The sequence below is a fragment of the Ipomoea triloba genome, chromosome 15 (genome assembly GCF_003576645.1).
Source record: "Ipomoea triloba cultivar NCNSP0323 chromosome 15, ASM357664v1".
NCBI lineage: Eukaryota > Viridiplantae > Streptophyta > Magnoliopsida > Solanales > Convolvulaceae > Ipomoea > Ipomoea triloba.
This window is the reverse complement of record NC_044930.1, coordinates 21743386-21769103: the sequence shown is the minus strand read 5'-3', so window position 1 is coordinate 21769103 and position 25718 is coordinate 21743386. Positions and strand designations below refer to the sequence as shown.

General features: G+C 36.3%; 1 protein-coding gene and 1 long non-coding RNA gene across 2 annotated transcripts; both read left to right on the top strand.

Moving 5' to 3' along the window:
* Nucleotides 1-3291: 3291 nt before the first annotated feature.
* LOC116005873 (TMV resistance protein N-like) lies at nucleotides 3292-15062 on the top strand. Its single transcript, XM_031246109.1, has 12 exons — nucleotides 3292-3809; nucleotides 4292-5348; nucleotides 5475-5732; nucleotides 5817-6029; nucleotides 6304-6474; nucleotides 6694-6906; nucleotides 7151-7363; nucleotides 7589-7801; nucleotides 8036-8248; nucleotides 8819-9475; nucleotides 9691-9903; nucleotides 14785-15062. The coding sequence occupies exons 1-12, from the start codon at nucleotides 3292-3294 to the stop codon at nucleotides 15037-15039; spliced, it is 4194 nt and encodes a 1397-aa protein (XP_031101969.1). The 3' UTR covers nucleotides 15040-15062.
* A 783-nt stretch (nucleotides 15063-15845) lies between these two features.
* LOC116007438 lies at nucleotides 15846-17544 on the top strand. Its single transcript, XR_004095254.1, has 2 exons — nucleotides 15846-16051; nucleotides 17096-17544. It is a non-coding gene; the product is annotated as an uncharacterized LOC116007438 (long non-coding RNA).
* Nucleotides 17545-25718: the final 8174 nt, after the last annotated feature.

Sequence of the window (25718 nt, the reverse complement as noted above, 5' to 3'; positions counted from 1 at the left end):
TGTAAAGTCTCAAGGTTGCAAACTCCTTCAAATAAATAATGGATCTCCAAATCTTAAATTGCAAGCAATCCTTTAGGGTTACCATTTAGAAGAACATCACTTGTCATACCTCATCTTAGGAAATTCTGACTTCTTAAACACAGATTTTTATATCATGAATATGGAAATCAGCTCCGCCGGTTCTGAAAGTAAGTCGGTGAAGATAGTCAACACGTTTCCAAATCTTCAATAGTGTAAGCTCTGGTCCATTAGTGACTTCTTAAGTAGTAGTAACCTACACTTATCTAGTTTGCCACAATATAGCCAGTAATACAAAAAGTGTTTACAAACATAAACACTAACAAACTTCCCTTTAGTTTTCTAAAATGACCACTTTACAATTAAATGTGATAAATTTTCAATAATGAAGCAAATCAAATCAATTTTGAACTCATTGAATATGTACAAAGTGTGTGCATTTTTTTAAATTTAACTTTTAAATTTGAATTTGAACAAATTGGTTCTTTGATGATTGAATATGTTTTATTTTTAATCCTTTGCAAGTCTACAACGACTAAAAATAGTACATTTTAAGACAATTAGATTGTCTTTGGTTTGCACATGAGAATCGAAATCATAATGAGAATCAAATACTTGGTAATGATAATGAGTTTTGGTAAAAGTATTTTGCATGTTTGGTAGTATGGTGGAATTAGAATGATTACCAATATTGATATTTGGTTATGCATGACCCTATAATGAGAATAAAATGTTTAAAAATATAAAATCAAAAAATCAAGGCAATTAATCCTAATATAACGACATCCAAAGCACTAATATGAAAAAAGAATCAAAACAAAAATTCAAGGGATATAGTGAGGAGGCAACAGATCAGAAGGTGACAAATGAGGACTTGAGGAGGGATAAAGATGTAATGATACTTGTTTTCAATTAGGGAATGTGGTTTTTAATTGAAGAGGTAATCAAATTTCATAGTTGTGTTTTAAAAAGTTGTCAACCAAACAATAACTATACTTCTGGTGTGTAAACACATGAACCAAACACACCCATGGTGTGATACATTTTCAATAGTTTGATATTAAATTTTGTAAATTTAAACTCAATGGAGAAAAAAAAAACAAATAGGCGAGGGATTAAACCTAGAATTGACTATATATCAATATAATATATACTTCAATAAATAAATTATTCCAAATGAGTTATTCTATTTTTGATTGTTTGATTATAATATCATTTTCACATTTTATATAATATTTGTCTTTGATTTTGTTTTTTTCCTTTTTAGTCCTAAATTTTAAATAACGTTCCATTATTGGCCCAAAATATCCAAAATGCCCTCTTATGCAATTTTCACAAAGTGAAGATATTTCAAATATTTTAAGTTAAATTAAAGAGTTAATACAATTTGGGGTCCTCCGAGTATAATGATTTTGTTACGTTTAGTCCTTAATTTTTAAATTTACTACCCGTACGTGGTCCTTCTAATTTGAAATTGTTACCATCCGTGATCCAAGTTAACCACCCATGAATTTTCAACTATCAAATTTTGACCACTCATAGTCCTTTCAAGAGAATCGCGGCTGGTTAAATTTTGAAAGTTGAAGGACCAAAAGTGGTTAACTCAGACCACGGATAGTAACAATTTGAAGTCGATAGACCACGGGTGGTAAATTTAAAAGTTTAGGACTAAGTGTAACAAAACCACTATATATACTCACAGGACTGCATATTGCATTAATTCTTAATTAGAATTTAAACATTACTAAAAGTCAAATGAAGACTCAACGTGTCTAAAATCAAATTCAATAATGTCCAAATGTGAAATAAACTTTATTTTGGATTCAAATTCTACATATTAACCATCATCAAAATATCTTCGCAAAAGATAAAGACTTATGTTCTAAAAATTAAAAATATAAACATTGTAATGTTCTAACCGTTCTTTTCTCATGTAGGTCTATATGATCGATGCTAAACACTTTTTGAATGAACCAATTGCTACGATTACACTGTCTTGTAGAGTGCTATCTGATTTTCATGGAGCTTTTATTACCCAAATTTTAATATAATGTAGCATTTATTCCAAACATTTCATCCCATGAATGAGGCCTGCCTCTATCATCATTGTACATTATTAATCAGTATATGTTGTTGTTGTTGTGTTCACAAGTGGCTACAAGCTGCTTTATTTTCTTAGTTAAGGTATTTCATTTCATCAAATCAAAATGGACTAATTTACACCTTAAAGTTAGACCAAGTTCTCATTTGGTCCTAGTTGTATGGGAGTGGCTTGGATTAAAATGAGAACAATCCCTTCCAATAAAAAGTAAGAATTGTTGTCAATCATCCATCAAGGTTTAATAGCGATTGATGGTTTTAATAAACGAAACATTGTGTCAAATTTATAATTATTACATATTTTTAAGTTTGTAATATTTATAAAACTAATTCTATCATTTTTCTTTATTGTTCAGCAATCTTCAACCATTGATCTACCTAAATCAATAGATGATATCAAGCTTTACTTTTTTAAATAGGAATCTCTTCTCACATGAACCCTCCCCTATGTGTGTGTATAGGCATGCTCAAGTGTGAACCAATGCACATGAGAAATTGAGAACCAATTCTATCTGTTGATTTGGGAAGATCCATGGTTCTTACTTCTTAAACAAGAAAAAAAAAACGCAATGAGAATGTAGGCTTTAATTTAAAGCCCGCACTTTTAACAAATGATGAATTGATTCCTAAAATATATTCATGAGGTTGGAAATAATTAAAAAGAGTTCAAAAAAAGTTTAGAAAAACATTTGCTCTACATTAAAAGATAATGTGAGTATAAACTAACTTTTATTTAGTGGTAGGCGTTTTAGGGGAAGTTTGCTAATATAAAAGATGCATTTGGGATTTCAATGGTTTGGAACAAAAACGTAGTTTTTGAGGTTTCGACCGCCGAAAATGGTGAATTTTAGCGGCCAATAAAAGCATAGACTTATACGTATGCGTAACATTTTTTTCTTTTTGACATTCCACACATGTAAAATTAAAGGTACAAACCTTGACCTATTATACAATAGCCATTATTATGATTTGGACAATTTTCAAAGTGGGCAAGATATGGACCCAATGCGATGACTTTTTGTTTTCATTAATAATGCACATGATCAGATTAAATTTCCAGTGTGAAGGGGTTGACTCAGCTGAGACTTGGTGTTTAATTGTGTGCTGATTTCAATTCATATATTTAATCCCCATTCCAATTAGTTTGCTGTATGGTCGATCGAGTTCCAAAATATGGCTTCTGCCTCTTCTCATACCCATTCACAATCATCATCAACTCAAAAGTTGACTTATGATGTTTTCTTGAGCTTTCGAGGTGAAGATACTCGCAAGAATTTCGTGGATCACCTTTACGATCGCTTGAATCAGAAAGGACTCCTCACCTTCAAAGATGACGAGCGGCTGGAGAAAGGACAGCATATTTCTCCCACTCTGCTACAAGCTATTCAACAATCAAGATTTGCTGTGGTAGTCTTCTCCAAAAATTACGCATCATCAACCTGGTGTCTAGACGAGCTTGCAAAAATCATGGAATGCAAAAAAAATCTCAGCCAGGTTGTGGTGCCAATTTTCTACGACATAGACCCTTCACATGTGCGCAAACAAACTGCAAGTTTTGAAGAAGCATTTGCCAAACATGAAGGGAATTTCAAAGATGATGAGGGCAAGGCGAAGGTTGAAAGGTGGAGGAAAGCTTTGACAGAGGCAGGTAGTATTGCAGGGCACGATTTGCAGGGTGATGAGTATAACGGGTTTGCTTTCAACATCCTGCTACCTTCTTTTCTTTTTCATTTTTATTGTTTTTTTATCTTATTAAATATTACAGAGTATTATTAATTATAAATATAAATTATTGTAGGTAATATATAGGCCCTATTTGGTAAATGGATGTTTGCAGTTAGCTAATTAGGTTAGAAGGTATAATTAATTGATAATATTAGCTTATTGTAAAAAAATATTTGGTAAATTAGCTGTTAGCTGATAGCTGTTTGATATAATTTCTTTTCTCAAAATGCTAATTGAAAAAGTTGTTTTGAGTAACCTTTTGAAATTTAGTATTTTAGAATTACAAAAAGGTTATTAACCAAACATTTATATTGATTATTTAACTAATTCACATAACTAATAATGGTCAAATAGGTCAAAATTAGCTAATATGCTAATTATTTATCAAACAGGGTCATAAAGTTTCTTGAAAAACTACCAACTACTAGTTAATTCCATGTCTTCTCAGGTATGAATTAAAGTGTATTAAAGCAGTCATTTCTGACATATCGAAAATGCCTCCATCTCCAAGTGTCCAAAAAGGTTTAGTGGGATTAGAGTCACGGCTGGAAGAAATAAGAATGAAGTTGAAAGTATGGGATGAAGATGTTAAGTTGGTATTAGGCCTTTGGGGTATGGGTGGTATTGGGAAAACAACCATTGCAAGAGCTGTTTTTGATCAATTTTTTAGTGAATTTGATGGTTCATGTTTTCTTGCTAATGTTAGAAAATATGGGCTGGAAGCCTTGCAAAAGAAACTCCTATTAAAAGTTCTGAACGAAAATTCATTTGATAAAGATGATGTGGATGAAGGAATTCAGATGATAAAGAAAAGGCTCAAATGCAAGAAAGTATTGATAGTTCTTGATGATGTAGATCATCGGAGTCAATTAGATATATTGGTTGGAGATGGTGAATGGCTTTGCAATGGTAGTAGAGTAATCATAACTACCAGAGACAAGCATTTATTCACTCAATTTAGAGTTGTTGTTGAACCTTATGAAGTAAAGAAATTGGAGAAAGAAAAATCTATAGAGCTATTTAGTTGGCATGCTTTTAAGAAAGAATCTCCCGAGAATGGCTTTGAAGATCTGTCTAAATCTTTTGTAGCTCAAGCTAGTGGTCTTCCATTAGCCCTTCAAGTTTGGGGTTCTTCTCTATGTGGACAAACAGATCGAAAAGTGTGGGAAAGAACACTAGAGAAGATTAAAGACATCCCAGATAGGGAAGTTATTGAAAAGTTTAGAATAAGTTATGATGGACTGGATGGGGAGTGCAAAAAGGTATTTTTGGATATAGTATACTTCTTTCGGGACGAACGTCGGGATGTTGTAGAAGAAGTACTTAATACTTGTAAATTACATCCTGTTACAAACATATCTGTGCTTATTGATAGATGTCTACTATTTGAATCATTCAAATCTGGTGAGCCCTATATTGATATGCATGATTTGATACATGAGATGGGGTTGAATATTGAAAGAGAAAAAAGGAACAGAAGATGGCGGCTTGACGACCTTGATGATGTAAGATACATTTATTGTGCCTTAATATCTTCGTAATAAACTAACATCAAGTGTTTTATTATTTTAAATAATGTTATTTTGCATTGAATTAAGATGATTAATGTAAATATTATTTTCTTGTTTTAGGAGCCTAAGGTGGTGGAAGGTCTTTTGCTTTCATTCTACTGTGATGAGAATATTAGCCCTTGTATTGACTCTTTCAAACAGATGACAAAATTGAAGATGCTAAGTGTTAAATATCGAGAACGTTATCACTGTAGCTCAGAATCTCATCTAAAAAGTATTGAAGCTTTAAAAGAGATAGGCATTATGAATTATCTACCTAGGGGTTTGGTGTTGCTTAAATTCCCATATTTTCCATGGTCAAAGCCGTTTTGCTCAATGGTATTTGATACTTACCTAACTCTGCACTTTATGTCAATCTTTTTTTTTTCGTTAACCTTTCTTTATTCTTAATTTCTCTTGCAGGAAATGACAAAACTTACCTATCTGGATCTTAGCTCATCCAACTCTTTGTTAGAAACCCCAAACTTTGCTATGATGCCAAATTTGGTGAATTTAAATCTTTCAGGCTGTGAGAAATTAAAAACAATCCATCCATTTGTTGGAAACCTTACAAAACTTGTTAAATTAAATTTAAGTGGATGCAAAAATCTTGCAAAGCTTTCCGGCTTCAATCAAGTAAGTTTCATGTCTCAAGTTTCTCAATGTTGACAATTGCACTAAGTTAGAGAATATTCAAGAAAAAAACGAAAGAATACCAAATCTAGAGAAGGTGGATTCATTATATGTTGGGATTATAGAATTTCTCTCACCCGGAAAAAAAAATGTGGCAATATATTTTAGCTATTTTTTAGAAGTTTTTTTTATTTTAAATTCAAATCAATTTGACTATTTTCATTCTTCTCATGCAGAAAATGAGAAACATTACCTGTTTGGATGTCACATCTTGTAGCTCTTTGTTAGAACTCCAAATTTTGCTATGATGCCGAATTTGGAGTATTTATACCTTTCAAAGTGTGAGAAATTGAAAGAGATCCACCCATCGATAGGAAATCTTATGCAATTGGAAATCTTGAATTTATCAGGATGTTATAACCTTGAGAAGCTTCCCAACTTTAACCAGGTATCATATCTCTAGAATCTCAAGCCTCAAAATTGCATAAAATTACAAAATATTTCAGAAAACCTATTAGATCAGAGTTGGATATATTATATTTTGGGATTGCAGTACGTACTTCCCTCATCGATCCATGCAACAACTGGGCAATGTTTTAGTTACTTTTTAAAAGTTTTTAATTGAAGAATTCAAATTAATTTGACAATTCTCATTTTTCTCATGCAGGAAATGAAGAATATTACCCTTTTGGATCTTAGACTTTGCAGCTCTTTGTTAGAAACTTTGAATTTTGCAATGATGCCGAATTTGAAGTATTTATACCTTTCATATTGTGGGAAATTGAAAGAGATCCACCCATCTATTGAAAATCTTACCAAACTTGATATCTTGAAATTGGATGGATGTAGTAACCTTGAGAAGCTTCCCAACTTTAACAAGGTTGTATCATATCTCCAAAATCTCGAGCTTCAAAATTGCATAAAATAACAAAACATTGCAGAAATCAAGTCAAGTACACCACATCTAGTGGAGTTGGATTTATTATTTTATTATATGTTGGGATTATAGAACTTCCCTAGCTCATTGACTCAACAACTTGGAAATATGTGCGAGTTATTATTTAAAAGTTTGTTAATTGAAGAGAGTTCAGTTCAATTTAACTATTCTCACTCTTCTCATGCAGGAAATGAAAAAAATTACCCGTTTGAATCTTAGATTTTGCAGCTCTTTGTTCGAAACTCCAAATTTTGCTATGGTGCCGAACTTGAAGTATTTATACCTTTCAAAGTGTGTGAAATTGAAAGAGATTCACCCATCAGTTGGAAATTTTACAGAACTTGTTGAATTTGATTTGTATGGATGTAGTAACATTGAGAAGCTTCCTAGCTTTAACCAGGTATCATATCTCTAAACCTCAGGTTTCAAAATTGCATAACATTATAAAACATTTCAAAAATCAAAGCAAGTACACCACAACTAATTGAGTTGGATTCATTATATATTGGATTATAGAACTTCGCCAATAGACACAATAACTCGGCAATAGGTGTTAGCTATTTTTTAAAAGCTTTTTAATTTAAGAGTTCAGATGATTTTGATAATTCTCATTCTTCTCATGCAGGAAATGAAGTATATTACGTGTTTGGAACTTAGGTTTTGCAGGTCTTTGTTAGAAACTCCAAATTTTGCTATGATGCCAAATTTGAAGTATTTATACCTTTCAAAGTGTGAGAAATTGAAAGAGATCCACCCATCAATAACAAATCTTACAGAACTTGTTGAATTTGATTTGAATGGATGTAGTAATCTTGAGAAGCTTCCTAGCTTTAACCAGGTATCATATCTCCAAAGTCTTGAGCTTCAAAATTGCATAAAATTTTAGAACATTACACAAATCAAGGCAAGTACACCACATCTAGTGGAGTTGAATTTATTATATATATTGGGATTATAAAACTTCCCCAATCAGCACAAAAAACTTGGCAATATGTGTTAGCTAGTTTATAGAAGGTTTTTTTTTTATTTAATAGTTCAGATCAATCTGACTATTCACATTCTTCTCATGCAGGAAATGAAGAACATTACCTGTTTGGAACTTAGGTGTTGCAGCTCTTTGTTAGAAACTCCAAATTTTGCTATGATGCCAAATTTGAAGTATTTATACCTTTCAAAGTGTGAGAAATTGAAAGAGATTCACCCATCTGTTGGAAATCTTACACAACTTGTTAAATTTGATTTGAATGGATGCTGTAACATTGAGAAGCTTCCCAGCTTTAACGAGGTATCATATCTACAGAATCTCAAGCTTCAAAATTGCATAAAATTATAAAACATTTCATAAATTAAGGCATGTACACAATTGAATGCCTAAGCTGATAGTTGAGCTGCACATTTACGTTTATATATTATATGCTCAACACGTAGACCATAGTCTTTTGTTCGGGTGGTGTGGAGATTCGCACATTTACGTTTATATATTATATGCTCAACATGTCCCCTCACGTGTGCGGGCCGATTGACTTTGATGGGCTCCAAGCAACACGTGGACCACAGTCTTTTTTTGGGTGGCGCGGAGATTCGAACCCATGACCTTTTACATGGCTCTGATACCAAATTGAATCATGTGCTCCATCCAACTAAAAGCCTAAGCTGATAGTTGAACTGCACATTTATGTTTATATATTATATGCTCAACATACACCACATCTAGTGGAGTTGGATTCATTATATATTGGGAATATAGAACTTCATGAATCAGCACAACAACTCCGCAATAGATTTTAGCTATTTTTGAAAATTTTTTAATTTCAGAATTTAGATCAATTTGACTATTCTTATTTTTATCATGCAGGAAATGAAGAACATGACCTATTTGGAACTTAAGTGTTGCAAGTCTTTGCTAGAAACTCCAAATTTTGCTATGATTCGAAATTTGAAGTATTTATACCTTTCAAAGTGTGAAAATTTAAAAGAGATCCATCCATCAGTTAAAAATCTTACGAGACTTGTTGAATTTGATCTGAATGGATGTAGTAACCTTGAGAAGCTTCCTAACTTTAACCAAGTATCATATCTCCAGAATGTCAAGTTTCAAAATTGCATAAAATTTCAAAATATTTCAGAAATCAAGGCAAGTACATACACTAAATATATTAGAGTTGGATATATTATATGTTGGGATTGTAGTACTTCCCTCATCGACGCAACAACTCGGCAATATGTGTTAGTTACTTATAAAAAGCTTTTTAATTTAAGAGTTCATATGATTTTGACTATTCTCATTCTTCTCATGCAGGAAATGAAGAACATTACGTGTTTGAAACTTAGGTGTTGCAGGTCTTTGTTAGAAACTCCAAATTTTGTTATGATGCCGAATTTGAAATGTTTATATCTTTCAAAATGTGAGAAATTGAAAGAGATCCACCCATCAGTTGGAAATCTTACGAAACTTGTTGAATTTTATTTGGATGGATGTAGTAACCTTGAAAAGCTTCCCAGCTTTAACCAGGTATCATATCTTTAGAATCTCAAGCGTCGAAATTGCATAAATTTACCAAACACTTCATAAATCAAGAAGCACCACATTTAGCGGAGATAGATTCATTTTATGTTCTGTATAGAATTTCCCTCATTGACTCAATGATATGTGTTAATTATTTTTTAAAAGAGTTTTTTAATTGAAGTGTTTATATGAATTTGACTATTCACATTCTTCTCATGCAGGAAATGAAGAACATTACGTGTTTGGAACTTAGTTCATGCAGGTCTTTGTTAGAAACTCCAAATTTTGATATGATGCCAAATTTGAAGTATCTAAACCTTTCAGAGTGTGAAAAATTGATAGAGATCCACCCATCTATTGGAAATCTTATGGAACTTGTTGTATTAGATTTGAAAAGATGTTATAAAGTTGAGAAGCTTCCAAACTTTAACCAGGTATCATATCTCTAAAATCTCAAGCTTCAAAATTGCTTTAAATTAGAAAATATATTAGAAATGAAGGCAAGTACACCACATCTAGTAGAGTTAGATTGATTATATGCTATAATTATAGAACTTCTTGCATCTACGCAACAACTTAATTGACAATATATGTTAGTTATTTTCTAAAAGTTTTTCAATTGAAGAGTTTAGATGATGAGGATTGAATAATCTGGAGTATATTATTAACCGTAGAAGTTCAGAACACAAATATAAAGCATAGAAGAAGAGTCCTAGTATACTACAAATACTAGACTCCCTAACACTCCCCCTCAAGCACAAGGTTGAGGAAGCACATTGAGCTTGGACCTAAGAAAAGCAAACCGCACCCCTACAAGAGGCTTGGTGAAGATATCAGACAGCTAGTCCTTAGTAGAAATAAAATGCACGAGCACTTCCTTCTTCGCCACCATATCCCGAACAAAGTGGTAATCAATTTCCACGTGCTTTGTGCGAGCATGAAAGACAGGATTAGCGCACAAATATGTAGCCCCCAAGTTGTCACACCAAAGTTTAGGAGGAGAAACCGGAGGCAAACCGAGCTCCTTGAGCAAAGACACCAACTACGTGACTTCAGCTGACACATCAGCTAAAGCCTTGTACTCCGTTTCTGTTGAAGAATGCACAACAGTCCGCTGTTTGCGACAAACCCATGAGACCAAGTTCCTGCCATAAAATACCGCAAAACCACTCGTCGACTTACGATCGTTTGGATTACCAGCCCAGTCAAAGTTTGAAAAACCGTGAATATCAGCAGAAGAAGATTGATTAATGTGCAAACCATAGTGCAAGGTACCCTTGACGTACCGGAGAACACGTTTAAGCATGCCCCAGTGTGCCACGGCGGGGGCGTGCATGAACTAACAAAGCTTATTAACGGTAAATGACAGATCAGGATGGGTCACCGTGAGATACTTCAAAGCACCCACGAGGCTACGATACTGAGTCGGATCAGCATAAGGAGTCATGTCCTCGGCAGGAGTTGTGTGAACCAAAGAGACCGGAGTAGCTAAAGGTTTGCAGTTAACCATACCGGCCCGCTTCAGAATATCACCCATATACCGTCGCTGCTGAGATAAAAGTAAGCCAGTCTCGGCTGGAATAGTCTCAATGCCAAGAAAGAAAGAGGGCGAGCCCATATCACGCACCTTAAATTCAGTCGCTATTTGCACAACAAGCCCCGAGACACGAGCTGAGTCAGAACCCATGACCAGGATGTCGTCGACATAGACTAATAAATACAGCTGCACGCTATCACGAGAATAAATGAACAACGACACGTCAATCTTGGACGAGCGAAACCCCACAGAAGTCAAACACGTGTGAAGACAAGTAAACCACGCCCGTGGAGCCTGCTTGAGCCCGTAGAGCGACCTTTGTGACAGGCACACATGTGTTGGATTAGCCTTGTCTTCATAGCCCGAGGACTGCCGCATGTAAACAATCTCAGCAAGAGTCCCATTAAGGAACGCATTGTGAATATCAAGCTGGCGAACCGCCCAACCACGGGAAGTAGCCAAGGACAACAAGAGCCGCACCGTAGTCGGCTTCACCACCGGGTTAAATGTCTCAAAAAAGTCCTACCCGGCAACCTAGTTAATCCCCTTGGAAACTAGGCGAGCCTTATATCGCTCGACTGAGCCGTCGGCCTTCCGTTTGGTGCGAAAGACCCATTTGCAGCCGACTACATTCATGCCCGATGCGACTGGTACCAACCGCCAAGTATTATTATGAAGGAGGGCGTTGAACTCAAGATCCATGGCTTCACCCCATTCCGAAGACAATGCAGCCTGCGAAAAACAAGTCGGCTCGGAACAGGTAACTTGTGACACCAAAGCTCGAGGCGATCGCGACTGACTACGCAAAACCATAGAGTGCGAGTGCGCTCGGCTAATACTGCGGCGAGTCCTCGCACCCCGAGGACGCCCTCTAGGCCTAGCAGCCCGGACTGGAGCATCATCCGCAACAAACTCACCAGCTGGAGCAGCGACAGTAGAAACAGCAGGTGAAGAGATGGGGTGACCGGTCGAGGGCGGAGCAACACCTGGTGAAAGACTTGAAGCACCCAACGGCATGGTTAAAGGCGCAGCAGGCTGTACAGCAGTAAGAGAGCCAACGGGAACACAGTTTCATCAAAACGCACATGGCGACAGACGAAAATTTTGTTAGTCGTTAAATTCAAACAACGATAGTCATGATAGGAGTCCGGGTAACCAAGCAATACACACGGCGCAGACCGAAACTGAAGCTTGTTTTTAGTGTATGGATGCAATAATGGGAAACATAAACACCCAAATACTCGCAAAAAAAATGAAGGAGGTGACGGATGAAGTCGATAATGGGGACTATCATTATCTAACATACAAGTGGGCATTTTGTTAATTAAGTATACCGAGGCCTCAAACGCGTAATCCCAATAACGAGAGGGAACGGATGCCTGAGCCATCAAAGATAGCCAAGTCTCAACAACATGCCGGTGCCTACGCTCCACCCGACCATTCTATTCGTGGGTTTAGGCACACGACTGTTTGTGCAAAATACCAAGGGAAGCAAGAGTTCGATTTTACGGGAAAATAACCGTTCAACTAGAAGACGAAAACGATTAAACACAGCATACAAATCAGTCTTAGCATAAAGAGGATAAAACCAAACAAACTGAGTGTAATCGTCAACGAACAAAACAAAGTACTTATAACCATTCGATGAAAGCAAAGGCGCAGGGCCCCAAATGTCCGTGTAAACCAGTTCCAAAACATGAGAACTATTATTTGACACACGTGGTAAGGGAAACAGAGAGGATTTCCCCAACTGACACGTCGAACAGAGTGTAGACAAATCACTAATACTAGAATCAAAAATAGAACACGACTTTAAAACTTGACGCATGACTCTAAGATGCGGGTGCCCAAGCCGATTATGCCACCCCGAATGAGACACACGAGCTGCAGCAAACGCAGTGGGAATAGACCGAACCGGCCATGAGTAGAGACCCCCCGAAGTGCGCCCTTTATAAAAGACCGCCTTGGTTGTAAGGTCCTTCACATAGAAACAACGAGGGTGGAATTCAAAAAACACATTATTATCACTAGAGAATTTTTGAACCGATAATAATGAAGCAGAAAGGCCAGGAACATCAGATAATCTAAATGATCTAGACATAGTGGCTAACGAAGCAGAACCAACGCGAACAATAGGCATACCTGTGTCGTTGCCTACACGGAGTGTATCCGAACCAACATAATCAGATGAAGTCGACAGCACAGAGGAGTCCGGCGTTGCATGGTTGGTGGCTCCTGTATCAGGAAACCACTGGTGCGGACCAGCAGACACAGAGTCATCAACGGAATACGCCATGTGCGCCTGAGGTCCGGGCGTCTCTGCATAGTGTCGGTAACAGGACAGTGCCGTGTGCCTAGCCGCATTGCAGATTTGACACCGAACTCAAGAGTCACGCGACCGGCCACGGCCATGCCTACGTCCGCGACGACCGCGACCGGACCCGTCGACACAACGTCGTCTGCACAGATGAAGTCCTGCGAGATTAAGAAATCAGAAAACTCAGCAAGGGTTACCGGTTATCCTTTCGTGAGAGTTGCAACAAGCGGGCGGTACTCCGGCCGCAGTCCTCGGAAGATATAAAGATTCTGATCATCCAATCCAACCGGACGACCAGCCAACGCGAGGTCTTCAATCAGAATTTGAGCGTGTCCTAAGTAGTCAGCAATCGACGAATCACCTTGGTGGAGGTCTTGCAGTTGTCCGAGAAGACGTAGTGTAAGCGCCTAGGTTGATGAACCAAGACTGCCCTCAAAGGTCAGCTAGAGCAGCCGGGACGTCGAGCGACCAATCGCCAGATGCATGACCTCCTCAGACATAGAGGAGATCAGCATCGAGAGGATGGCTTGGTCCTGTTGAAGCCAAGCATTCCGGGCAGTAATAACGGTTGACACAACCTCCGGAGCAGCAGCAGATTCTGACGGCGACGCCACAACAGGGACCACTGGACAAATAGAGGAACCATCAACGAACCCGAGCAGTTCCTGTCCTCGAAGAAACGATAGGAGTTGAGTTGGCCAAAATAGAAAATTCCGGGACGTGAGTTTAATCGACACAAAGTGATGTGCCGATGTAAGGGTGTTGCTAGCCACTATGGGAATAGACGAAATGGAGTCGGAAATAGTCCGCTCGGAGGAATCTCCGGCAGAGCTGTCCTGCAAAGCCGATACTGGAGCCGCCATAACAAAAAAAAAAAACCTAAGTCTATTGATACAAGATGAGGATTGAATAATCTGGAGTATATTATTAACCGTAGAAGTTCAGAACACAAATATAAAGCATAGAAGAAGAGTCCTAGTATACTACAAATACTAGATTCCCTAACATAGATCAGTGTGACTATTCTCGTCCTTCTCATGCAGGAAATGAAGAACATTACCCGTTTGTTTCTTAGCGTTTTATTAGAAACTCTAAATTTTGCTATGATGCCAAATTTGAATTATTTATACCTTTCAAAGTATGAGAAATTGAAAGAGATCTCCTCATCCATTGGAAATCTTAAGGAACTTGTTGAATTTAATTTGTATAGATGTAGTAACCTTGAGAAACTTCCCAGCTTTAAACGATTATCATATCTCCAAAACCTCAACTTCAAAATTAAACATTTAGAAATTAAGACAAGCACACCACATCTAATCGAGTTATTTGTTATATGTTGGGATTTTAGTACTTCTTTCATTGGCACAACTACTTTGCAATATATATGGGTTATTTATTTTTTAAAAGTTTTAAAATTTAAGATTACGGATCAATTTGACTATTCGCATTATTCTCATGCAGAAAATGAAGAACATTACCTATTTGGAACTTGGATCTTGCAGCTCTTTGTTAGAAACCCCAAATTTTACTATGATGCCGAATTTGAAATATTTAGACCTTTCAAAGTGTCTGAAACTGAAAGAGATCCACCCATCAGTTAGAAATCTTACGAAACTTAAAATTAATTTGGATGGATGTAGTACCTTGAAAAAACTTCGCAGGTTTAAGAGTTCACATAAATTTAAGTATTCTTATTATTCTCATGCAAAAAATTAAGAACATTACATGTTTAGAACTTAGATTTTGTATCTCTTTGTTAGAAACTCAAAATATGTCTATTATGCCTAAATTGAAGGGTTTAAACCTTTCAGAGTGTTAGTGAATGAAAGAAATTCACCCATATGTTGGAGATCTTATGGATTATGTTGGATTTTTTGGATTGATATAGTAAGAAAAGCTTAATTCACTACTTCAATCAAGGTCCATCTATCTAGAATCTCATAATTCAAAATTGCGTATAATTATATTCTGTAGTGCCTTTATGATATTAAGGCAACTAGGCAAGTGCAATACATCTAGCGGAGTTGATTTATATTCTGTGTTAGGATTATATAACTTCCCTCATAAACGCAACAAAATCAACAATATATGTTAGTTATTTTTTATTGAAGTTCTTCAAATTAATAGTTTAGATCAATTTGACTATTCTCACTCCTCTCGTGCGGGAGATAAAGAACATTACCTATTTAGGAACTTAGATCTTGTATTCTTGTAACCCATACCATATATATATATATATATATGTGTGTACATATATATATGTGTGTACATATATATATGTACGTACATATATATATATGTACATACATATACATATATATATATGTACATACATATACATATATATATATATATATATATATGGTAGACTTCATATGAGACAATATAGCTAGATGAGAAATAAGGCTTAATCCTGGCCATTGAAAAACATGTATGAATGGTTGAGATTTGATTTTAAGATTTCAATGTTTCACCTTTAAAATAGGCTGATTAATATTAATAATAAGCTTTTGAAGGGCAGTTTGGTCTTGCGGCTAATACAAAATCTTGGCATATCCCAACTTTCACTCTTCCATTCCCGTAGATGTCGTGCGAAGGATTCTGGAACCGCAGCGAAGAAGAAACACCAACGACAGCCGACTGCACCGCTACCGTCACAGAGCTATGGCTAGTTCGAGGCGATGCGGAAAACGACGACAAGGAACAAGGAATCAGTCAGAAAACAGAGGTATGTTGCTGAAAAATATAAAAATAATCTAGAGTGTGTTTGTCGGCGGGTACACCGCGACCCAGATTAGGGTTCATGTGATTGCGTTTCGGAATCTGTAGAGGATTTATCTGAAGGGGTTTCCGATCGGGAGTAATGCGGTGTGTGCATTATGAAACCCATTATTGGTTACGATTTTACAGGCGTACGGTAAGGATTGGGAAATTTGTTGGGTACAAAGAAATTGAGCGGGACAATGTGGGGTGGGTAGAGTTAATGTGATAGTGGCTGGGAATCGGGTGGATTATTTCTCCACCATAGTTTCTTCCATTTTTAAAAGAAATTTGACAGTGATGGAGGAAATTAAATATGAGAAATTGGGAATTGGGGAAAATAAGGTGCAGTAAATGGAATCTGCAGAAAGCTTGAGTCTAAAAAGCTCTTGTGCAAAAAGAAGATCCAACTTCTCCGGTCTCATTTAATTTCTCAGTTTTCTTATTGTTCAATTCTATTATCTTTGGTTTCCTATCTCTATGGTCTAGGCAAAACTTTCCAGTAGAGTGTCTAAGAATACAGTGCTTTAATTTGTGCTTATAAATGCATGTTTATTCCTTCCTCCATAGTATCTCTGGCAAAAGAGGAACCCACAAGTATTGCACACGAATTTTTGAAAAAATGCACACGGTTCACACATCCATAACACATGTAAGTGCACAGTGTAATTCTAAAAGGTGCACACGGGTTACTTTGTAGTTGCACACTCAAATATAGTGGTATGCACATGCTGTTCCACTGTTATGCACAAGTGCTTACCTAAGAATGCATATGGGCGTAGCCAAAAATGTTTTACTTTCCGGCGATGGCACAGACACAGTAAAAGGAACCAGTGTATGTGCACACATTATGCATTTAAAGCCAGTGGTGATTTTCATTGTGGGTTTATGAAGTTAGTTGGTTTTGATATTTTTGTGATAGGTAATCTAGCAAATTATTGTCTTTCTCATCGTTTTTTGCGTGAAGGAAGATTCACCATAGTCTAACATTTTTTTTTTTACTTACGTGTAGGTATCTTCGTGTTCCATAGCAACCTCACGACCAGCTAGATCGTGCCTCACCAACTGAGTTTTAACACTTTTGTGTGCACGGTAATAGGGGGATGAGACCAACATCTAACAATTTCAAAAACTTTAAGGGATTATGTTACCTGTTTTTTCTAAACCCAATAAGGAGTTTACTTTGTATAAGTCTTTCCTATCAGATGATGTGTGCCCTTCATTTTGTATATTGTGTGCACATTAGCAAAGTCCAGCATTTTATGTCATTATGAATATGTGTGCACTCGTTACCACTGGTGTGTGCATGGTACCACGTACGTGTGCATTTCATGGTGTCAAAATTGGACGATATGACATTTTTTGCTCTTAAGTACCACGTTGTGTGCACATAATAACACCTTTTTTTTTTTGCTTGGGCTATTTATTTATGGATTATTATTGGAACAATGTATTTTTGCACAAGTATTTTTGTAACACACTTATTTCTGTTGTTAACAAGCAGAATTCCCATGAAATGATACCTGTTAACCTTGTGTGCAATCCAAATAAGTATGTAAGGCACGTGGACCATATCTGGGGTGCACACACCAACAATCGTTACAGGACTCTAGAGTACACTGACATGCATATCGTAACATAAGTATGTGCACACACATTACCACAATGGGTTGCACACATCGGGACTTTCAGAGCACATTAGTGAACACTGACATGCACACCGTAATTCTAGTACATGCACACGCAAAGGCTGACAAGTAGATTAAAATATTCATATTAAACAAACTGGTATAATCCAAGTCTCATTACAAAATACAAAGTCCTAAAAACATGCACGACTACAAAAATAACATTACGCCATCAGCAAGCAATTACAGCTAACATGATGCACATAATTAATTATTGAGATTAAACCCAAAGAGTTAACCCAATTGCTTATCAATTTGTTAACTCGATAATGGGATAAAAAGTTATGCGCCGTGCACATCTAATGTGTCCAGATGGCACATGGTGTAATTCTTTTTGTGATCAGACCCACATGGTTTTCATCGCATGGGTGCACACTAACATGCACACACCGCTTAAAGTAGGTGCACACATTGTACCAATCATCTATATCATAAGACCAGTCATCTATATCGCAATATATGGGTGTAAAAAACTTCAAGCACAGATCAAGAACTAACCAATATTTAATACTTCAGAATATACAAATAATCCAACTCTCATCAAAATATACAAAGTCTTAAAAAAACCACAAGTAAAAAAGTGACACTACGCCTTTAGCGGGCAATTACTGCTATCATGTCTCTCATATTTATGACAAGTCTTGCACTCTCGTGTTGACTTTGACGCTTTATCTGCAGCAACTTCTTTTGACGACTTGAACTGCTTCCTAGAACCCTTATTCTTAGTAAGGGTTGAGGGTGGACAATAATACACGATTTACCAACAGACGTACCAAGATTGGTATTGGCATTGACAAAAGAGAGTTCGAGGTCCTTCAAAATCCGGGACAACTCCATAACACGATCTGCGCAATCTCCTACAAACACAACCAGTTAACAATAATGATACAAAAATCTCAAACACAGAGCAGCGATGTGAACTTTAATTAAAAACTATGTGCACATTAATAAAAAAAAAGAATTGAAACTAAGTCGTAGAAAAGCGGATAAGAATGCAATGAAATATGGTAAATAGAAGTATGCAATGGCCTCAAAATAACACAACAAATGACTCCACAACCCAGAATACCCTATAAACAATATACCAAAAAACCCCCCAAAACTAACGGACACCATGAATATAGAACACACATGCACACAGCCGAAAACAGATATGCACAGAGTGACGTGAAAAAAAATACTACAAAAATTAGAGAAAAATACTATAAGCATCGGACGAACGGTAACATTTACAACCAAAACATTCAAATCAACAACGGAACTCCCACCCTAAAAAGCAAAGAAAACAAACACGGACACTACAAACCCATGCACACACCAAAGAACCAAAAACATAATCAAACAAAAGGGAAAAAAGCTAAAAAATTAAAGAATGCATACCTTCATTAATACAATCCATCCTTGATGAAAGAAGATGAAGAACCAACGGCGTCTCTAGACCATAGAGAAAACACGCAAGTCCTAGAAGAACAATAGAAGAAAATGCAATCCTACCTAAATTAAAACACCTAAAATCAAGTATAATAAAGCAATAAAATTCTGGAGAAAAATAAAACACATGCAAAATTACTTTAAACACCGCAATAATTAATAATAACCATATAAAAGAAAAAGCAATGAAAAAATCTCAGCCATTAAACACCCCAAGATGGACGCCCAGATTTAGTTATTATTTCTCACCTAAATATGATGCTCATATGATTACAATTCTATGGTAGACTTCATACGAGACAAGCCATCTAGATGAGAAATAGGACATAATCTTGACCATATGATTTAATAAATTAAGGGTTGAGATTTAATTGAAAGTGTTTAAGTTGATTCCTTTAAAATAGGCATACTCTTTTAATAAAAAAGCAATCTAAGGGCAAAGATGTAATAGTGTGTCCACAGTTAGTTCTACGACTTAGGAATCCCCTAATTTAGCTCTGCCTCCTAATTTAGTGTGTCCAGGCGTTTCATCTACAGCGATGAAAATAATCAAACGGCCCTGTGCGAGCGTAACTCCGGTGAGGCATGGCTAGATCGAAAAGGAGAAACAATCGACGACGTGGGACGAGGTCATGAACAGAAAGCAGAGGTATGGGTTTTTTTTCAGAATTATTTTTTGTTGTATTTGAAGAGTGAAAAACGCAATGAAGGCTAGTGTTCTGGCGAGGGAGGAATTGCACACCCGGTATATGTGTCCGGAGGTTGAGGGTGGTTTGTTAGGGATTTTAGTCGGCGGGGGTGGTGTTCGAACGAGGTTAGGGTTAAATTGCATATATATGGCAGTTTGGGTATAACAGAGAAGCGGTGTGTTGAATTTAGGGTGGGTGGCCGACTTTGGGGGGGGGGTGGTGGTGGTTATAGATGGGTAGATAGCGAGCAGTAGGAAGCTTTGAATTTTTTTTAAAATGGCTATATAGAACGAACGTGAGAGATTGTTTCTGATTGGAGTCATAGTGGTTACTTATGTGCATAAAGGAACAAATCCGTGGGAGCAAAAACATGAACAAATTTAAACTTCTGAAAAGGGTGGAACTTTGTTTTCCATGACAGTTTAAATGGTTTTGTCGACTTTGGGTGCCACATGTAGATTACAAAACCTTTCAAAATGTCATGGCAGTGATGGGTGGTAGTCCGCTGGTCCCGGGTGTTAAATGTCAGGAAAAAGCCATGCTTGAAAAGATATGTATTGTGAATGTGTGTGCATTCATTAATAACGATTGAAATGTTTGTTTATGTGAATTGTTATTTGCATTTGTGTTGAAATTAATGTTAATAATGATTGGAAGGTTTGTTTATTTGGTTAGTGTGCATGGTGATTGGAATCTCTTATAAGATGTAAAAATGTAGCACAAATCACAGGAGCCTTTATGGTACTGGATTCTGTCTTCAGTGCACACATACACTAGGTAGAATGCACACGACCTAATATGACATTTGGTTTCTTTATGGCGTGTACACACCATGAAAGTAAGATGCATACTGGTACAATACTGTATGCACAATAACTATTTTAAAAAATGAATTCACAGGTAGACCAGCCCTCCTTCGTATTTTATCTAGCATGGCTGCACACACCAATTTGCTATGATGCACATGGGTTTTGTTTAGCGTGTATAATATGTATCCCAACTGATGTGTAGGTTATGTTCTTGATACTCCAAAGTGGCTACTACTACATAATCAGAATGGACATGGCAAAGATGAAGATTGAGATCACTGATAACTCATAGACACACATGCACACCAAAAGACAAGAAGTATAGAACCATCCTAGAGGACTTGGTAAGCAAAAAACAATATATTGTACTCGTCACTATCAACTTTTCCAACTTTGTTACTAAGTTGAACGGTTTTGTATTTCCATTAATGTGAGTAGAAGGACCTTCCAACATCAAGCGTGCAGTTGAACTCCAAAATGCTTTATTCCGTAGTTATCTGACATAAATGAACTGTCAAAGAGGTGTTGTTGTGACCATGGTGAACACTGTTTCTTCCTGCTGCCGCATGAACTATTTTTTTTTTTAACTTGAGGAAGACATTTTATGTTGCACACTTTTTGCTTAGGCTACTTATTTATGAATTATTTTGGGAAAAAATGTGTTTTTGCGCAAGCATTTTTGTAACACACTCTTATTTTCTGTGGTTAACAAGTAGAATTCCCATGAAATGATATTCCGTTAACCTTGCATGCACCCCAAATAAGTATATAATTAAGGTACGCATCATATCTGGGGTGCACACACCAACAATCGTTGCAGGACTCTATAGTGCATTGACATGCACACTGTAACACAAGTACATGCACAGACATTACCATAATGGGGTGCACACATCGAGACTTTCACAGCACATTAGTGAACACTGACATGCACACCCTAATTCTAGTACGTACACATGCAAAGGCTGACAACCAGATTAAAATATTTAAATTAAACAAACTGATATAATCCAAGTCTCATCACAGAATACAAAGTCCCTAAAATATGCAAAACTAAAAAAAGTAACACTACGCCTTCAGCGGGAAATTACAACTTTTAATTATCCATATTAAACCTACAGAGTTAACCCAATTGTTGATCAACGCGTTACCAGATAATGGGATAAAAATTTACACGTTATGCACCTCTAATGTGTCCAGACGGCACACGGTGTAATTCTTTAGTGCACACACTCACGTGTAATTCTTTAGTGCACACAACCACGTGGTTTTCAGCACATGGGTGCATACTGACATGCACACACCGCTTAAAGTAGGTGGACACACATGACCAATCATCTATATCGCAACTGCGTACAGTATTATGTGGGTATAAAAAAACTTTAAGCACAGACTAAGAGCCAATATTTAATACTTCAAATTAAACCCATACAGATAATCCAACTCTCTTCAAAAAACACAAGGTCTTAAAAAAATCACAAGTAAAAAAGTGACACTACGCCTTTAGCGGGTAATTACGACTATCATGACCCTCATATTTGTGACAAGTCTTGTATTCTCGTGTTGACTTTAACGCTTTCTTTGCAGCAACCTCTTTTGATGATTTGAACCGCTTTCCAGAACCAACGGACGTACCAAAACTAGTATTGGCATTGGTAAAAGAGAGTTTGAGGTCCTTCAAAACCTGGGACAACTCCATAACACGATCCGCGCTATCTCCTGCAAACACGACCAATCAACAATAATGATACAAAAATCCCAAACACAGAGCAGTTGTGTGCACTTTAATTAAAACTATGTGCACATCAATGAAAAAAACATAATTGAAACTAAGTGGTGGAAAAACGGACAAAAATATAGGAAAATCTGGTAAATAGAAGTATGCAATCTCAAAATGACACAACAAATGACTCTACAACCCAGAATACCCTACAACAATATATAAAAAGCCCAAAACTAACATATAGCATAAATATAGAACACACATGCACACAGCCGAATACAGATATGCACACAGTGAAGTGACACAATTAAATGCTTACTATGAAAATGAGCAGTTGTGTGCACTATAGTCAACTACTATGTGCACATAAAAAACCCATAATAAAAATAATGCTGAAGAAAAACACACAAGAATGGTAGAAAATCTAGTAAAAAGAAGTACACAACCTTGAAATGCCACACTAAATGATTCCACAAACCAAATTACCCCACAAACAGTATACTAAAGAAAAATTACAAAACTAACAAACACCATGATGAGAGAACACACATGCACACAACCTAAAACAGATATGCACACAGTGACGTGAAAAAAACATTATATTACTAAAAAAACGAGAGAGAACAACAATGTAAGCACCAGACGAACAACAAAATTAACCACCAAAACATTCAAATCAACAACCACACTCCCACCCTAAAAAATGAATAAAACAAACACTGACACTACAAACCCATGCTCACACCAATAAAACAAAAGCACAATCAAACAACAAGAAAAGAAAAGCTAAAAATTTAAGGAATACATACCTTCATTAACGCTGACCATGCTTGAGGAAAGAGGATGAAGAATCGGCGTTTCTAGATCACAGAGGAAACACGCAAGTCTTTGAAGAAAAGAAGAAAATGCAATCCTACCCAAATTAAAACACCTAAAATCAAGCATAATAAAGTAATAGAATTCCGGACAAATAAAACACATGTAAAATTACATTAAACACCCCAATAATTAATAATAACCATATAAAGGAAAAAGCAAGGAAAAAATCTCAGCCATCAAACACCCCAAGATGGACGCCCAGAATTAATTCTTATTTCTCACTTAAATATGTTGTCTCATATGATTGTAATTCTATATATATATATATATATATATATATATATAGAAAATTAATCAAATGCGGCCTTGCTATTAGGTGCGGTCATGTGGCCTAACGTGCGTCATTGGATTGTAATTGGGGTTTTATGGTAATTGTAAGTGGGAAGGTAATGTTAGAGTAAAGAATGCACCAACAAACGTATTATTAAAACACACCATTCAACGTACTAAAATGCACCAGTTCTTAGATTAAAACACACCACTTAACAACCACACACCAAATGCAACTACTCTCGTAAAATTCACCACCATGTGTATTAAAACACACCATTCTACGTTATAAAATGCACCGCTGGACAAATTAAAACACACCATTCCCACCATACCGAAATACACCACTCAATTTAAATGCACCAACAAAATTAAAACACACCATTCAACGTACGAAAATACACCAGTTCTCAAATTAAAACACACCACTTAACCACCACACACCAAATGCAAATACTCTCGTAAATTCACCACCATGTGTATTAAAACACACCATTCTACATTATAAAATGCACCGCTGGACAAATTAAAACACACCATTCCCCACCATACAAAAATACTCAAATTCAAATGCACCAACAAAATTAAAACACACCATTACACGTTATAAAATGCACCAGTTCTCAGATTAAAACACACCACTTAACCACCACACACCAAATACACATGTTATTGCGAATTTCACCAATATTATCTCAAATATGAACCAGATTAATGTTGATAATGCACAGACTATTGCGAATTACTCCATTCTCGTTCCGCTGTTGGAGTCGACATATGCGTTTTGTTCGGAACGGATCGCTCGTTGCTGGTGATGGAGTCCCTTCTACGCTCGTCAGGTGTTTGTTGCTCAGTGCTCGTCGACTTCAAGACTGATCTCCGTCGTCGTCTAATCTGGTTTTGAAATTGTAGTGAATTGTCAACATTATCCTTCTCGTTCGCGTAGCTAAAGATGAAGTGCCTGTATTGTTTGGATTAATATGAAGCCTTAGATTATGGGATCTAATGGTGTAGATCAGGCCACACAGCCGCACGTGGAAGACAGGCCGCATCTGATGGGGCCTCTATATATATATATATATATATATATATATATATATATATATATATTGTGCTGCGAATTTGAATAAGATCTGTGTACCATATGCATAAGATTTGTGGCTACGAATTTGCATAAGATTTGTGTGTTGTATGCGTGGTAGAATTAGTCATATTCAACATAACTAGTCTTTAACACAAAGAATAAAATAAAACAAAATTGAATTGACAACATTAAAACTCAAATTAATACAGAATATTTATAGTAAGTAATTCATGTTCCCGGGCAAATTATTAAACTAGCAGTGCATCATCTTGAAATTTGCAGCAATCGGTTCATACAACATCAGTTTTCAAAGGACTATCATACAGTAAATTGATTAACAATAAATAATACTCATAAATTAATTTCCTTATTTAAACATACTTATCTAATGGTACTTATGATTGCAGCAAACCAAGAAAAGGAAAAAGAAGTAAAAGAATTGCCTATGCCAAAATGTTGTAGAATGAATTCATTGTTGCTAACAAAGGAATTAAGTTGTCGTGCTTACTGCTGCGCCAAACGATTTTCTGAAGCCGCTGACCAGAATTGAAGTTGCCAACCCAGAAATTTCCACGCCACCACTGGAACTCGTTGTACATGTGAACGCCAGCCAGAAATTGAAATTGCCAAAACAAAATTGACGCGGCAAGGAAGAAGCTGCTGCTACGCCAGAAGAAATCAGTTCGGCGCAACAAATTAATTCACTCAGGAGAACTTAGTGAAGAGATTGAACTCGGCGCAACGAATTACTATGGCTTCACTCACTCCGTTGTAGCATACCGGACAACTATAGAATAACATTATTTAAAAACATATGTAGTAGTAGTAATAATAATACATTTTTTGTATAGAGGTATTTATGTCTTTTAAACACATATTCCATTTCTATTTCTTAAACCAATCAAACACCTGAAATAACATTCCTACTCTATTCCTTCAGCGAACTAAACAATAGAATACAATTCATATTCTATTCATTGCCTATTTCATTCCCTATGAAATACTATTCTTATTCTCTTAAAATTCATTCCGTGAATCAAACATGTTGTTAAAGTTTATTAA